Here is a 17,372-nt window from a genome sequence, read left to right as displayed (position 1 = left end):
ATCCTGACTTTGCTTTATTTTCTCCTTGTACTTATGTGCAGTGTGGTTACCTAAGACATTCTTCCATATTATGATATATTGAATTAGAGTTGGTTTACTCATTTAAATTTGTGGGATTATTGTTTTCTCTCTCTCTCTTTTTTTAGAAATTCTCCATATATGTTTTTTCCTAAAATCATCCAGCTAGTCTCCCTTACAACATGCTCATTCATTACATTTACTAAATTTAGGAAATTGTTAAATCCATGTAAATCTCTGGACAAATAATTGAATAAATATGTGAGGATCATGGCTGTATTGATTTTTAGTTTATTGTATCTTGCATAGGTAATTCTGATGACCCTTTGGCTGACCTTTCGGAGGTCTTGAACACAGATGATGATATTCTTGGAATACTTTCTGATGATTTAGTAAAGTCTGGAGATCATTCAGGTATGTGCTTTTAAGTGCTCCTTGGTGGCCGTTTTCTTTGTTCTCTTGATTATAGACACATTTCATGTGTTATGTTCACAGGTTATGTGATGTATGGCTTTGATATTTATGTAACTGTTATATCTTAAGTATACTCCAAATTCAGAAGGCCTTTTATCTCTTCTTTTACAAAAAACTTGTCAGTGTTTTATTTTACTCAGCCCTTTGCTTTGCTGCTTGTAAGGGAATAAAAACAGCTGCTGTTGTCTGTCATACCTGTGTAGCTTTTTCAGCATGCAGCAGTGTATGCTCTTACGGGTTATTTTTTTGTTTGTTTGTTTGTTTTTCTCTTGTTATAATCATCCATTTTATCTGGTTTGGGTCCTGTAGGTCTTGATTTATGCACTTTCCAGGTTGAGAACTCACCCTCCCCATTTGGTAAGAAACTAAACAATGGATGGCCCATGGTTAGAAGTAGTCATCTTTCCTAGTGGTTTCAGCTGAAAGAACTGTTTGTGCATGCATAGATGTTAGTACTTCGTTACTCTGTGTAACTAATCCATGCTTTCATTTTTTCTATATTTCTGTGTTGTTTGAGCCAAGCACAACTTACAAAACCTGCACTGTGTACTTGATAGAATTATAGAAAGTTTTCTTTTGAATTTTTGAAATAAATTTGTTGTTTTTGTGTTTCACAATGCAAAACTATGCATTTTCTTGCTTTCTTTCATATTTGACAGTGTTACATATAGTAGTATTAGTGATATATTTGTTTTCACCTTAAAAACGCATCTTAATTATGTCAATGTATAAAGCATGAATAAAAAGATCAACTCAGTCTTTTTTTTAATCACTGGTGATGATTGGTCACTTTTACATAAAACTTCTTTATAAAACACAGATTTATGATAACTAGAAGACGCATGCTGCATTATTTTAAAGGTGGTTCTTAGTTGGAATTTCATGCTGCAATACCTTTCAAGTACTAAAGTCGATTGTGTACAGTATTACCAAAAGTCTGTTGCTTCTGAGATATTTTCTTAACTTTTAAAAGGATATTATACATGTCACAGAAAAAGTAACAATTGTATTTTCTCAACACCCACAATTGTATTTTCTAAGTCAATACAGAATATTTTAGCCCTGTTCTGAAAGTAGAAGCTGCTGCCATTTTAATATAGGCCAGATATTTACTAGCATGAACTGTGTTTTAGTAGATTTTTAATTTAACACAGCAGAAATCATGGGAGTTTTGGGGGATACTTAAGATCAAAGGTAACTTTCAGTCAGGTTTAAATGTACTTGCTGCAGGAAATTCCTGTTTTTAAAATGAACAAAACAATAAGTTTGAAGAGTTTGTCTGTACTACTCGCCGCATCGGCAGGCAGCGATCGACTTAGCAGAGGTCGATTTATCACGTCTAGTCTAGATGCGATAAATTGACCACTGAGCGCTCTCCCATCGGCTCCAGTACTCCACTGGAGCGAGAGGCGCAGAGTCCATGGGAGAGCGTCAGCAGTTGACTCACCACAGTGAAGACACCGCGGTAAGTAGATCTAAGTATGTCAACTTCAACTACCTTATTCACGTAGCTGAAGTTGCGTAACTTAGATCAATTTCCCCCCTCCCCCCAGTGTAGACCAGGCCTTAGAGAATTCAGTGTTTGAAAACATTCTGTGACTAAATTTGAAGTCCCGTTACAACAAAATTTGGTTCAAAGACTTCTAATTCTAACCATTTCACTAAATTAGATGCTTTTCCTCAAACTATGCAGCAATCTAAATCAGATATTTTCTGATTTTTATTGATGTCTTATTTTCTCTTGAAAATCAACTTTTAGATTTCAGCAGATGAGTTTAGTTTACAACTAAACTGTAACCAAAAGTCATTTTGGAAATGTTTTATGGCCTTTGTCCTGTGTCAGTAGATTTCATTGTTTACAGCTGACTTAATATTCTTACCCCTTCAGCTGGACTAGATATTGGTCCCATCTCTGATGATCCTTCCTCTTTGCCTCAGCCAAGTGTCAATCCAAGTTCGCGGCCCCTGAGTGAAGAACAATTAGATGGAATTCTCAGTCCAGAACTAGACAAAATGGTCACAGATGGTAAAATGTTTCTTACATGTTGACCTTGTAGAATACTTAAGCAAATGCTTCCTATTTTCTATTATTACTGTCTATATAATTTTAAAATTAGCCTTTGCACTTACAATTACAGAATTAATTTTATTATGTTTTATCTAGAAGAATGAAATGAATTATTGCTAATTTTGTGTTTTTTACTTTGACCAGGTGCAATTCTTGGTAAACTGTACAAAATTCCAGGTATGTGTTCTTGAGCATTGCTGTCTTTTATTAAATTTAGTTTATATAACAGTACCTGCCAAGTTATGCATATTATTTTTACAGAGCTGGAAGGAAAGGATGTGGAAGACTTGTTCACTGCTGTACTGAGTCCTGCAACCACTCAGCCAACTCCTTTGCCACAGCCTCCACCTCAGTTAATGCCTTTACACAATCAGGGTATGGTCTTCTGTTTCTTTTAAAACCAATTGTATCTTTCATATTATAAATATGATGATAAACTATGCTAGGGTAAATACTCTGTATGCTTTGTTTTACAAATCATTTTGAAATTGAGCATCTGATACATATGTGAATGAATTTTGATATCTGAGAGGAAAAGCTATCTTTTGTTAGACTTTTTGTGAAATACTGAAGCTGTTACACCGGCTGACTGGTATAGTACTGTAAGTGGTCTAATAAAGCAGGGCTCCTATTATGACATTTTGTCTCATTGCTTTGTCAGTACATTTAAGCACACTCTCACGGTGAAGGAGTTAGTCTGCCCCTTAATTATAACATTTTTTTCTAAATGTGACAGTGCCATTCAGTCAAATTTCTGTAAAAAGGTTAATCTAAGAAAGTTAACTAGCACTATTCAGACAAGGAAGAGAGAGCTAGCATAATTTTCCATTATTTCAATTATAGAGAAGGCGGGGACGGATGCCTTTTTTGTTGTTCTTGCAAAACCAAATCAAATCTATTTCCCAAGCCATGAATCCAGAAGAAGGCTGGTTATCAGACTTACTTTATTTAGTTCTATTATCTTGGATAGATTTTTCTGAGAAAATGCTGGAATATGTATCCTAGAATTCTAGGTTTTCACTCTGAGTGCCCCATCAATAGTATTTCATTGGTTGTTTACATGAGGGATTCCCAACTTTTATTCCGTGAGGCGCACCTGTGAAGGAGCATTATGGACTGCGGCCCACTATTAACACAGTTCCATCAGGGAGAGTGACACCATGGGGTGTGCCTGGCCCCTCGCCTCAGCAGGGACCAGGTTAGGCAAGAGGGAGAAGGGGCCAGGCAGGTGCCACTGCCTGCCCCTGCTGACACCCTCTACCTCAGCAGCCCGCTGAGTGCCTTGAGCTCATCACCTGACAGCCATGCCCCCAGTCACTCACCTAGCACCCTGGCATGCCTCATAGGCACCCTCTGCCCAGGAACAAGGGAGGAGCTTGGGGCTCCAAAGTGCTGGACAGAGGCAGACACTCAGGATGGACCTGGCCTTTACCTGTGACAGTCCTGTTCACAGCATTATCCAGAAGGAAACAGAGCGGCAGTGCTGAGCCCAGGTTCCTAGGAGGGCCGCGGGGCTGATACTTCAGGGGTCCTGATAGCCACAGATTGCGGGGTGCGCTGGCTCAGAGTGGGAATGGCTGCAAACCTTCCAGCTGCCCTGAGTGCCGCCACCTCTTGGCCGACCCCTTTTCCTTGCCTGGCAGCTCCGCTTCACCCTCTGTCGCCTGCTGTGGACGCTAGGCTCCTCTGGTCCTGGTGAGGGTCATCGCCAGCCGCAACTACAGTAATGTATATAGTTTTGAGGGAGCAACATCCTCCTACCCTACCCCCAATCTCTCCCCCTGCCGACGGACCACCCAGCACTGTGTTATGGCCCACTTTTAGGTCACAGCCCACAGTTTGAGAACCCCTGGTTTACATAATACCCAGGCACATAGTTAAAAGCTTCTTTTCTCATCAGCCATCGTCTCTAGTAGAGTCGGCTCTAGCTCAGGTGCAAGCAGAGAGCCCATGGTGATGTATTTGTGCTTCAGAAATCTATTTCAGTAGTGAATAATTCTAGAACCACCAGATACCCTAAGAAAGGAAGAAATAATTTGTTTCTTAATCTGGATGAATTTCTAGAAAAATATAAGACTTCAAGAACTTCTAAAAATTAGATCATTTAAAGCAAACGAGAGGTAATAGATTACATGGCCAGTTTGTTCCTGTGTCCTGTCTGCACTAATATTTTAATGATACAAATAAAACATTCTGCCTTAATAGTGGTGTAAAATTGTTAGATTTAATATTTTATTGAAATATTGAGGTACATTTGACTAGATTTATTTATTTCATTGATAAGAGTATAGAAATCATACATTAGAAAGCTTTACTCTGGTATACCAACCCTCTCTGAAGAGGAGATTCCTAATTAAATGCTTAATATTTATTTAAGAATTGTGAAAGGAGATTGTGTGCAGTGCCTTCATGTCTGTTATCTGGCACCATGGATATGTTTTCCTTTTCTTTTTCTTGATGTAGCATTGGTTCTTCTTCGAGTAGTGTCCCTATGAGTGCTCCGCTATAGGTGTGTCTGCGTCCCCGCACAGCTGATAATAGAACTTGGTAGTAGTGTCCTTTGGGCCCGCACATGCACTCTCTCCCCTCCTGCTGTGCCAGGATGGGCTAACCATCCTCTGTTTCTTCTCAACTGCCCCTGGCTAGGGCCAGAGCCTTTATCTGTCCGTTAGTAGATCGTTAACTCTTCTTTTCATTTGTTAATCTTTAGCTTTTAGAAACCCTTTAGCCTTCTTTTGACTTGTATTTGGCCGTGCCTTAAAAAAAAATGAAGAAAGAAAAGGCTTTGTTCCTGTGTGGACCCCCCTCTGCGGGGGACCCCCTTGGACAAGGGCATGCAGGCTCTCCAGGCTTCAAGAAGTGTTGCACCCAGTCACAGACCAGCACTCCCAGTGCATTTGCTGCCTCGGCGATGGCCGCATCCAACAAGAGAGTTCCCTCTGCAGCAGCTCTGACAGAGATCCCACAAAGACAGTGAGCTCTGCCAGAAAATCATCTTTATGGAGTCTGCTCTCCGACCCCAACCCTCCGGCGAGCATGGCTCTTCCCCATAACCTTTGACTTCAAAGGATAGTGAGTTGAAAAAACGATCTGGGGACTCCTCTCACAAGTCGAAAAAGAGAGCAAGAAGTCTCCTCAGCAAACCCAAGAATAGCCAAAACAATCACCATCTCATTCAGTATCTTCAGCAGTCCACGCTTTCACAGAACGTTATACAGTCACTAAGGACTCTGCCTCTGATACTATTTTTGGCTCCACAGTACTATAATCTGTGATTAAACCGACCACGAAGTCCCAGCCCACCAAGGGGGGGCTACTGCTCAGATTTGCCCACAGTGGAGCACCCATAGGGATGCTACTCAAAGAAGAAGTTGTTACTCACCTTGTGGAGTAACGATGGTTCTTCGAGATGTGTGTCACTGTGGTTGCTCCACTACCCTCCCTCCTCCCCTACTTTGGAGTTCTCAGTATGATTCTGTGGTAGAGAAGAAACTGAGGACAGTTAGTCCGCGCAGCTTTCTAGCCTCATGGTGCAGCATGAGGAGACAGTGCACGTGCGGGCCCAATGGACACTGCTACTGAAGTTCTCCAATCAGCAGCGAAAGGACGCAGACATACCTATAATGGAGCACCCATAGGGGGGCACATCAAAGAACTATCATTACTGCACAAGATGAGTAACTTCTTTGTTTGGCTGTAATCTGAGAGAGCAGAAAATAACAATAGCTGTTGTTGAAACACCAATTCAGAGTATTTGCTATGTCTCCTTTAGGGAAGAACTTTGAAGGCTAGATATATCACAGTGGTTGGCAGCCTGGGATACCCTGGAGCTGTCTGTAAGCCATGTTCTAGTCTTTTCCAGAAGCCTACCAGACAATCTTAGTTGCTACATTACAGTTGAAGGAGCTTAGCTTTTATTGTTATCTGTTGTCCCCACTGTGTTCCTCACCCTTATATATTTGGACAACTACCAGTTACTTCCATTGTAGAAGCAGGAGATCCGAGATGCTCTTGCCAACAGTAAAAGAAGATATTTTCAAATAAACAAAGGATCTGGGGCCTGCTGCACACCCATATATAGAAGAGTTGTGTGCAGCTTTTGGTGAATTTTAGGTTATTTTTCATGAACTCATTTCCAAGTATTTAATCATATGTAACCAAGCAGTATTAACAGATATTCAAATCACTAACTAAATAAAAACAAATGCTCAAAATTACTCTTCTGTTTCCTCACCCCAAAAGATACATATATGTAAAATGGAATAATATAACACAGGCTAGCCTGATATAAAATGAGTTAAGATGGGAAATTCTCAAAGAATCCTTTGACTTGCCAAAATCATAAGAAACATGTACATACTGATTGGATATAATGGAAAGGACTCACTAAAGTTTATGGTGGTAGAGAATGTCATATGTTCATAAATCCTCTCCAAAAGCTTGAAGTTGGCACATAGGAATGTAGGACTGAAAGGGACCTCCTGAGTCATCGAATCAAGTCCCCTCGTATCACAGGCAGTCCCATCATTTAATCCTGTCATGTAATCTTATCAAGCTCTGGTTTAAAGCTAGTTTGGCTACTTCTTCCTCCTACTGTTGTTGGAAGCTGTACTAGAACCTCACTCCTCTGAGGGTTAGAAACCTTCTAATTTATAGCATAAATGTATTCATGGCGAGCACCATTAGACAAAAGGCCTATTCCTCTCCAAAGTTTGTCTTAAATACCTTGAAAGCCTTCAGACACTCGTTCTTTACATTGATCATTTCAACGTTTGCCTTCCAGGGGAAAGTGTGTTTTCAAGAGTACCACTTATGAATGGCCTGATTGGACTTACCCCTCATCTCCCTCATACACCTTTGGCTCCTGGAGCTGGACTAGGCACTTTCTCTCCTATTACACAACCACCGTACAGTGATACCAGGTAAGTCAAGCTGAAGAATGTGGAATTACTCAACAGTTAGCCTAGTTTGAGTGGTATCAGTGAAGCATACTTGCCACTGCACATTTTAAATGTTTATTATTTGACAGAAACATTAAATACGTTTTAAAACATGTTTGCTCTTTTAAATCTTTTCAAAAGACATGATACTAAGTGCTGGAGTAGTGAACAGAGTGTTTGTAAAATAAATTTTCATATTATATTGAGAGGAAGATTGAAAAATTAAACATCTGTTTTGATTTGTCAGGGATAAGAACCCAGCATTTAATCCAATGGTAAATGATCCTAATAGTTCATGGACACCATCTGCTCCCCCTATGGAAGGAGAAGGGGATACAATGTCCAATGCTCAAAGAAGCACTCTGAAGTGGGAAAAAGAAGAAGCACTTGGTGAAATGGCAACAGTAGCACCTGTTCTGTACACGAATATCAACTTCCCCAACCTAAAGGAAGAATTCCCAGGCAAGGAAGTAATTTATTGTGTAGGGGGCAAAAAATTTTTAACAGTTCTGTTAGGCACCTTTCTTCACCAGAGCATTAACTTTTTCTACTTATAAAAATTGTCTGACGAATTATAAAATCATCAAAACCCTGCATAATAAAACAATACGTTGGTTTTGGTTGCAGACTGGACTACAAGAGTGAAGCAGATTGCTAAACTGTGGAGAAAAGCAAGCTCACAAGAAAGAGCACCATATGTGGTAACAATAACTAAAACTAGCATTTGTACATTTAATCTGTGGGGTGTTTGGTTTTAAAACTACTAAGGCCTGGTCTACACTGGGGGGCATCGACCTAAGATATGCAACTCCAGCTATGAGAATAGCGTAGCTGAAGTCGACATATCTTAGGTTGACTTACCTTGGTGTGGGGTCGACTGCCACCGCTCCTCCATCAACTCAGTTTCCGTGTCTTGCCACGGTGGAGTACAGGAGTCGACCACAGAGCGATCGGGGATCAATCACTACCCACCAATCCAGCGGGTAGTGTAGACGTACCCTAAGGTTCCAGAAGATGCAGTTTTAGACCTCTGTAATTTTAGAACTTATTTCTAAAGCTATTTTCTTAGCCATTCAGTCTTAATATAAGCTACGTCCATTTATTTATTTATATTAGCTAGAGGCCCCAACCAAGATCAGTATGCTAGGTGCTGTACATACACATAGTAAGAGACACTCTATTCCCCAAAGAGCTTGCAATCTAAATGTCTGCTGATGGTTATTATTTGTGCACTACCAATGTGATTAACGCTGTACCAGCACAGAAGAAACCACAGTCCCACCTCTAAGAGCTTTCATGCTGAATAAGATAATTCAATCTACCAAGTGACTGAAGCTCAAAAGCCAGCTTTTCTGCTCTTACTCTAGCTTTCTTTACCTTATCACTTTTTAATATGTACCATCCCATTACTTTAAAGGGAGGAAAAATGTCACACCAACTTGAGGATTTTGTAAGAAGCTGCAGGCATTAATTCAGCTGTCATCATGGCTATGCAGCTCTCATCCTTGACTGCTTTTTTAAATCTTTAAAAAGGTTCATTTCTGCAAGGTGCAATATGCATTTGAGAACTGTAACATAAATCTGAAAAAGCAACTGTCAGGATTTGGTACTCAGGAGCCAGATTCAAAATGCCAGCCAGAAGCGACTCTCTGAAGCAGCCATTAAAAGTTTAAAGACTCCATTATTGCTTGAAAATGCTTATCTGAAGAATTGTTATTGTGCAGTCCAATTTTTCTTTGTCTTTAACCCTCAATCCTATGCTTGTACTGCTAGCCTGACTCAGTGGGATGCATAGAGGCTATTTAATGTCGTCCACTAGTGCATCTTATTCTCCTATAACTAAAGTTCTTCAAATGAACCTCTGTTGATTCATTTTACCTGGGAGCTGCCTGTTTTCTTCAAATCTGGGACCACACAAATATAAGATTTGACATGTGTATTGGTATATTTGTATTTCTTTGGCCCTGTTCTGCATGTAAACAGAATCTCCTAACTTACATTTAAAGCCTCTATTGTTAATGACTCTTTTGCCTGACATGGTTTGGCATACGCAAATCCCACACTGCAACTTTGTCAAGACTATAGACTTGCAGTTAGTAGTTCTGGTTACAAGAGAGTAACCTAGTTTATTCATGATTGTGTGCAATGAAATCAGACCACATCAATAATTTGGTTGTAGATTTTGTAGGAAGAATGGATAGATGCAGTACTTACACATATCAGAAAAAAAAAGAAAAAGTACTTGTATTTTTATTTTTTCTCAGCAAAAAGCCAGAGATAATAGAGCTGCTCTACGCATCAATAAAGTGCAGATGTCAAATGACTCCATGAAAAGGCAGCAGCAACAGGATAGCTTTGATCATAGCTCTCGAATCGACTCAGACCTCTTTAAAGATCCTTTAAAGCAGAGGGAATCAGAACATGAGCAGGAGTGGAAATTCAGACAGGTGTGTTATCTTTGGTCATTTATTATTGTGAGATTTTTTTATTGGTAGTTGCTGTGCTTAATGGATGAAAATCAATTTTAATCTATCCAAGGAAGGAAATATAAATTCATAACATGCACTCTGCATAGAGTGAAGATTTTGGTCATAAGAAGAAAAGATATATAAAAATATTTGACTTATTTTTACCACTTCTGTTGATTGTTAACATAATTAATTATCTTTATTTCTGTGAGGCCAGCCAAGAGCAATGGTGTATGCCTTTTTCTGTCATGTGTCACAGACGAGGCCTTCACCCTGGGTACCCTCACTTTAAATGAGGCTGGCACTTTTCTGTTACTCCAAAGCCCTTTATTGCTTGTTAATGAGGCTGCATTGCTTCTTTAGTATGGAAGGTTGGCAAGCAGCTTTATTCCTCTGGGAATCTGGGAAATACTTTTCCCCAATCAGTCAGTGGGGAGTTTGCCAATGTAATTTAGTTTCATAAATGACCAGGCATTCTGCCCCCACTGTACTTAAGCTTTTAAATTATTCTTAACTGATCTCATATGTCTCTGAAGATCCTAATTAGTTGATGCTCAGTCATCAAAATGCCCTTACGTTCCCTGGACTAATAAATGTAACCTTTTCTCTTCCCATCTTAAACCAGCAAATGCGTCAGAAAAGTAAGCAGCAAGCCAAGATCGAAGCCACACAAAAACTTGAGCAAGTGAAAAATGAACAGCAGCAGCAGCAGCAACAACAACAGTTTGGTTCACAACAGCTTCTAAACCAGTCTGGCTCAGACACACCTAGCAGTGGGATACAGAGCCCCTTAACACCTCAGACTGGCAATGGAAATATGTCTCCTGCTCAACAGACATTCCACAAAGACCTGTTTACCAAACAACAATTACCTGGTACCCCTACTTCGGTATCCTCCGATGATGTGTTTCTCAAACCACAAGCGCCACCTCCACCCCCAACCCCAACTAGAATGCCAGTACAGGATCCTCTTGCTCAGTCACAGACTCCTCAGCCTGCATCACAACAGATGTTTCCTCCAAGTACTACAAACTCTAGACCGCCCTCTCCAATGGATCCTTATGCTAAAATGGTAGGAACACCTAGGCCACCACCTGTTAACCAAAACTTTGTCAGAAGAAACACCATTACACCAGTGGATACCTGTCCACCACCATCATCTGTATCCAGGCCCATTCAAGTAAGTGAACCAGCAGGAAGCAGGCCTTCACCAGTCAGAGATTCATGTTCTTCATCTCCAGTTAGCAATGACCCCTATGCAAAACCACCAGATACACCCAGACCTGTAATGGCAACAGATCAGTTCCCCAAACCTTTGGGGGTACCAAGATCTCCCATAATTATGGAACAATCAGGGAAAGTTCCTTTAACAACTGGAAGCAATGACGCATTCACTAAACCAGCTCCTAGAACAGATATATTTCAAAGACAGAGAATAACTCCTGCTGATCCATATGCACGACCACCACTGACTCCTACTCCCATTGTTGATGGCAGCCCTGGACCCTTTAAAACTCCAATGTGTCCACCACAGTCCCCACAAGATCCTTATGGAGCAATATCACCAACACCAAGACGCATTGCTGTTGATCCATATGAAAGGCCTGTTTTGACACCAAGGCCAGTGGATAGCTTTTCCCACAATCATTCTAATGATCCATATAGCCAGCCTCCTCTGACTCCTCACCCTGCAATAAAGGAGCCTTTTGCCCATCCACCTCGGGTAATGCGACAGCAGAGTGACTCTTTCTCTCAGTCTGGACCCATTTCAAGGCCAGCTTCTCAGGACCCTTATTCCCAATCTCCAGGTACTCCTCGGCCAGCTGCTGACCCTTATTCCCAACCTCCAGGAACACCTCGACCCACCACTGTTGATCCATATATGCAGCAACCACCCACGCCAAGACCTGCACAGCCAGCAGATTTATTTGTTCAGTCTCCAGCAAATCAGAGACATTCTGATCCATATGCCCAACCTCCTGGAACACCAAGGCCAGTTATTAATGACCCTTATTCTCAGCCACCAGCAACTCCAAGGCCAGGGATTCCAGAGAATTTTAACAGACCCACGGTAAGACCAGTACTAATGCCAAATCGAGATCCTTTCCTGCAGACATCCCAAAACAGAGGAACTGCTCTGCAGGGTACTTTTGTAAGACCACCAGATCCATGTTCTCAAACTCCAAGACCAGCAGGACCTGCTGTAACAGAATCATTTAGCCTTGCTCCAGCAGCCCCAGCACATGATCCTTACGATCAGCCTCCAGTGACTCCAGGACCTCAGCCAGAAACTTTTGGAACTAGTCAGCATGCCCACGAAGCTGATCAGCAAAGGTCTGGATCTGAGGGCAACTTTAATGCATCTGCAGATTCTCCAGTTAGCTCTCAAGGGCAGCAGTTTTCCACAGTCTCACAAGTTTCTGGCCCAGCACCAACTACAGGAGTCACAGATACACGGAATACCATGAACATGTCTCAGGCAGACACAGAGAAACTAAGACAGGTGAGCTCAGTATACAATTTAATGTTTGTGCTATTAAAATGTCACAATGAGAGGAATCTCCCGTATTACATTGTTATAAAGCAGAGGTGTGAAACTCAAAGCCTATTGGCCAGCCCTTGGCCACTTGACAGGTTTCCCTGGCCCATCTAACAAAATCAGAATATGCAGAATGCAAGCTTTTGATATTTTTAAGGAGTGAGTTTCTAATTCTTATGTTTATGAAGAAAAGTTTCTCTATTTTGACTAGGATAGTGCTGTCTAGTCTGAAGGTATTTCTACACCATAAATTAAGGTGATGTTGTAGCATGAATAGGCATATTGATGCTAGCTTTGATCTAGCTAGTGGTGGTAAGAGTAGTAATGAAGATGTGGCAACCCAGACCTCAGTGTTGGCTAGCAACCCAAGTATGTACCTACGGCTCCTAAAAGGGTTGTACTGGGGTGGCTAGGCCATGCCACACATCTTTACTGCTATTGTTACCTACACAAGCTAGATTAAACCTATCACAGACCTACCCATGCAACTGTTACACCTTAATTTGCAGTGTGGACATAGCCTAAGAGTTTGATCCTACACTCATTGATGTCAATGGCACAACTCCCATTAACTTGATGGTGTAGGATGAGACCCCAAGTGAGGTGCAAACTTCTGCCATTGAGAAGTGTGTTAAATCTGAAGTTTAATTGTTACACTTTACATCCCAGGTTTTCAAAAACTGTGGGCGTGCTAGTATACATTGAAACTAAAGAGTTACTCATGCAAATGACCAAATAAGTGTCAAAAATAGATGTGATCTCAAAAGTGCTCTGCTTTCCCCCCCACAGATAGATGCTGAATAAAACAGTAATTTTACTACAGTAGAACCTCAAAGATATGAACACCAGAGTTATGGACTTACCGGTCACCCTGTGGCACTGGAAGTAATTAATCTGGCAACAGTGGATACACACACAGGAAAAAAAGCAAATACTGTACTGCCTCTGGGCTTTTGGCTCAAGGCTTCAGCAGGGGGGATTGGGAGGGAGGGAATTGGGGCTGCAGCTGCGTGACAGAGGATCAGGGCTCCGGGCAAGGTGGCTGGGTCAGGGCTTCTAACCCTCGGGAGCACCAGAGCGCAGGGCTTTAGACCTGGGGAGAGTGGTGGGGCTCCTGGCTTCACCCTGTGGCTCCATTCCCAGCTTCAGCCCCCCAGGGGGCACCGAGGCTCAGCACTTCAGCCCCGCAGCTCTGTTCCCGCCTTCAGCCACACAACTGTCACCGGGGCTTGGGGCTTCAGCCCTGCAACTCTGTTCCCAGCTTCAGCCCCAGAGGGGGTGCCAGGGCTCAGGCCTTTAGCTATGAGAGGAGCACCAGTTTCAGCCTAAGCACTCCCCCCATAGCTACAGCCCCGATCCCCACCCTGATCCCACCAACTGAAACCAGGAACAGAGCCATGGGGAGCCCCAAGCCCTGGCGCCCCCTGCAGGGCAGAAGCTGGAAATGTTGCTGCAAGGCTGAAGCCCTGAGTCCCAATGCTCCCCCCAGGTCTAAACGCTTGAGCCCTGGTGCTTCCGCGGTACAGAAACCCTGAGCCCCAACCTGGGGCCATGACTCAGCCACACCACCTTCCCCCTCGCGCACCTGCAGCCCCAACCACATCTTGTTCAAAGTTACAGAACATTTCAGAGTTATGAAAAACCTCCGTTCCTGAGGTGTCTATAGCTCTGAAGTTCTACTGTAACTAAATTACAGTTGCAACCACAGGGCCACCTTCTACCCACAGTTTTATTAGCAAACTTTCCAGCATCATCGGAAGGAGATACAGTGTGGATTGAGTATCCGTTGAATGAACCTAACCGTGTAGCCCTGGCCCACTGACCATGACTGAAAATGTAATTCAGCATTCTGCATAGAATATTTACCACCTCTGTTATAATGTGATTATTTCCGGCCTTGACACATCTCAGGCTATTGGACCTTAAAATTGTGACATTCGAATGTAGATAAAAACTATTTTGTGTCATTTTTTGAGACATCTAAATGTTACAGATTAAAAGTTTTCTTTACCTTCAAGAACTTAAACAACTGGACAGACCTGTGAGGCATTTAATAGTATTAATGTATCCTAGCTTTTAAGGAAGAGTAAAGACACTGATAAAAAATATTGTAATGATCTAAATCGTTTACCCACAGGCTAGGTACAGCAGGCTGGGTATTGGCTGTTTGAGTTCACCCACAGTTCTCTACAAATGTGCCTCCATGCTTATTTGGAGGGATCTTTGCTAGAGGTTATGGGGTAGAGTAGTTTCCATGCAAATTCGTCCTTTCTCTGTTTGAGAATGCTGACATCAATTATGTTGGTGATTTCTGCAATATGTCCACCTGACCATTAGGATTTGGACCAAGAACACCAAATCATGTCACATAAGCCACCAAATAGCAAATAAGCATTAGATAGTAAGGTCTCTTGATCACTGCTTTCCTGGACCACATTCCTTCTGGGATTGTGCTAGTGTAAATTCTGACAAAAATCAGAAGGCAGAAAGTTCACCTTGGGATGGGGGTGGGGCTGAGGTTAGAGTTGTGGAAAGTAGCTTAATCTCCTTTTGCGTGAAGGAGCTCTAGGGGCCTAGTGCAGCCTAAAAATTGACAGTGCTGGTCTGGAAGGGGCCCTGGCTGGGGTAGCATCTGCTACTGCTGTTAAACCAAAAGCAGTTTTCCCTAGCTGAACTTCTGATCACCTCTCCTCCTTCAGAATTCACCTCTCCCTATGGCACAAGGGCACCATTGGGGCACAAAAGTGTATACGACAGCTCCTTGTACTAACGTTAGTGAGCTGGCCTGTTAGCCAAGACACATACGTTAGGCATAGTATTAATGTAAGTGTGAATTCTTATGTTAACTGAACGTATTATCCTCTCCCCGCTATTTGTTCACCTGTGTCAAATATCCCATAACGCCTTGCATTAGTTGAAGTAAATTTGGCTCAAGTAGGTAGGAAAACTGTCAGGATCTAGATATATATGTGTTTTACTATAACAATTGGTAAGGAGTTACTCTCACGCACCAGTACTGGAATGTCCCAAAGGAAAAGGACAAGATAGATGATTGTTGTACCCTGGTACGCACCTAAGGGGTGCGTTCATGCCCTTTGGTACCTGGAATGCCTGTATTCAGAACAAAGAGATGGGGGTGTACCAGAAAAACAAAATAGAAAGCTGATTGGTTAAATCTAGTTTCAGATGATGCACAGAGTACCTTTTTACATGCAAACAGGATGAGTATAAAAAGAATAGCTTTAGCATTGTAACTTTGGAAGCACCTTCTTTGTAAGGTGAATTTAACAATACTGCATGAGAAGGCTTTCCAGAAATTGGTCTCATATTGAGCCTTTCTTCCTGTACTGTATTGTAATTGACTTTGAGCAATAAAACTGACTGGTATTGGTTATTTGGTCTCTTGAATATATTTCATAACAAACTGAAGTGTGGTCAAGCAATTTACTATACAATTTATTAGCAGACCCTTGGTGAATAGGGGGCCTTGAGGTGAAAGGTCTCACTAGTCTCTTATCAATTCCCTGAATCATGTTGTCTGGTTTTTGATTAATTTGCAAGGGAGTTATAGGGGTTTTTTTCTAGTGAGTGTGAGAGAAGATTGTTCCATTTATACAAGATTCTTGGCTGTGGGGGACCTTACATTTTGAAAGTAGATTTATTTCAGTAGTGAACGTAATTTTTTTTTTTAAACCAGCGCCAGAAGTTGCGTGAAATTATTTTGCAGCAGCAGCAGCAGAAGAAGAATGCTATCCGTCAGGAAAAAGCACTACAGGACCCAACCACGCCTCCCCATGCAACTCCGCATCAACACTGGCAGCAAGAAAATCTAAATCAGATTTTTAACCGACCTCCTCCTCCCTACCCTGGGAATATTAGAGCATCCATCATCCCTCCAGGTGGTCCAAGGTTCACAGTATTCCCAAAAGATCAACGTGGACCATTTCCCTCTGATGGGCAGTTTAATAGACCCCAATTTCCAGGAGATATGACAGCCATGAGAATGAGGCCTCATGGTTTTGGGTATGATTTTTGATTTCTTAAAACATAAGTGTTTAAGAGAGAGTTGTATAGTCTAAACTATTATAGGGATTTCCAGTTAGATGGCCTGTGCAACACTGATGTAATTTGCCTACCACGGCTCCAATCCTGTAACCACTTATACACGTGTTTAGCTTTAAGTACCTGTGTAATCACATTGAAGTCAGTATATAAAGTTAAGTATGCATGTAAGCATCTGAGGTTATTGCAGCCTATATTTTTGCACTGGTTGATTGTGTGTGTTATTGGAAATCGTTCAGAAATTAAAACTTAGTAATACATTGTTGGCTTTTTGGCAGTCTTGAGGGAGATGGAGGGTGGGAATTTTTTTCCTTGCATTATGCCACCTGTGTACACACAGCTCACAAAACTGCATCTTTAGGCATTTATAAAGAAAACTATTTAATCCAGCTTAGTTTTCATTTATGAATATGGCATTAATGAAATATTATTGTCCTCATGTAAAGTATACACAATCAAGAAACAACTTGTATTCTATGTCATTATTTTTTTAAGTAGTGGCAAGATGTGAAATAAATATCAATACTGAAATATTGTGGGGGTCGGTCCCCCAATTTTTTTTTACACTTATTGAGTTCAGTTAAAATATGGAATGTCTAGCAAGATAGTTTTTGCTATAAGAAGCATTTTTATCCAAGATTATTTGGGTCGAGGGGTTGGTACAGCACAAATTGTTTGTTTAAACATAATTAATACAGTTATTTTAGTTCCTTTCTTTATTCTGTTCAGAAAGCTCACTTACGTTTGAGATTGGTCAAAATAAAATATTTATTTAAATGTACTAAAGAACATAATGTGTAAAA

General features: G+C 41.4%; 1 protein-coding gene across 16 annotated transcripts in view; it reads left to right on the top strand.

The window, feature by feature from the left end:
• Window positions 1–17,372, top strand: part of KMT2C (lysine methyltransferase 2C) — a 356,746-nt gene that overhangs the window by 289,387 nt on the left and 49,987 nt on the right. For 15 of the 16 annotated variants that reach the window (XM_075062190.1, XM_032767811.2, XM_032767809.2 and 12 more), the window contains 11 exons: window positions 328–432; window positions 802–849; window positions 2,381–2,518; window positions 2,705–2,737; window positions 2,822–2,935; window positions 7,344–7,482; window positions 7,748–7,962; window positions 8,128–8,201; window positions 9,765–9,947; window positions 10,594–12,471; window positions 16,205–16,530. In XM_075062190.1, coding sequence (XP_074918291.1) covers window positions 328–432; window positions 802–849; window positions 2,381–2,518; window positions 2,705–2,737; window positions 2,822–2,935; window positions 7,344–7,482; window positions 7,748–7,962; window positions 8,128–8,201; window positions 9,765–9,947; window positions 10,594–12,471; window positions 16,205–16,530 — 3,253 coding nt within the window. The remainder of the gene's footprint in view (window positions 1–327; window positions 433–801; window positions 850–2,380; window positions 2,519–2,704; window positions 2,738–2,821; window positions 2,936–7,343; window positions 7,483–7,747; window positions 7,963–8,127; window positions 8,202–9,764; window positions 9,948–10,593; window positions 12,472–16,204; window positions 16,531–17,372) is intronic. The other variant, XM_032767806.2, reaches the window with a different exon arrangement.

The sequence above is a fragment of the Chelonoidis abingdonii genome, chromosome 2 (assembly GCF_003597395.2).
Source record: "Chelonoidis abingdonii isolate Lonesome George chromosome 2, CheloAbing_2.0, whole genome shotgun sequence".
NCBI classification, from domain to species: domain Eukaryota; kingdom Metazoa; phylum Chordata; order Testudines; family Testudinidae; genus Chelonoidis; species Chelonoidis abingdonii.
This window is presented reverse-complemented; position numbering and strand designations above follow the sequence as displayed.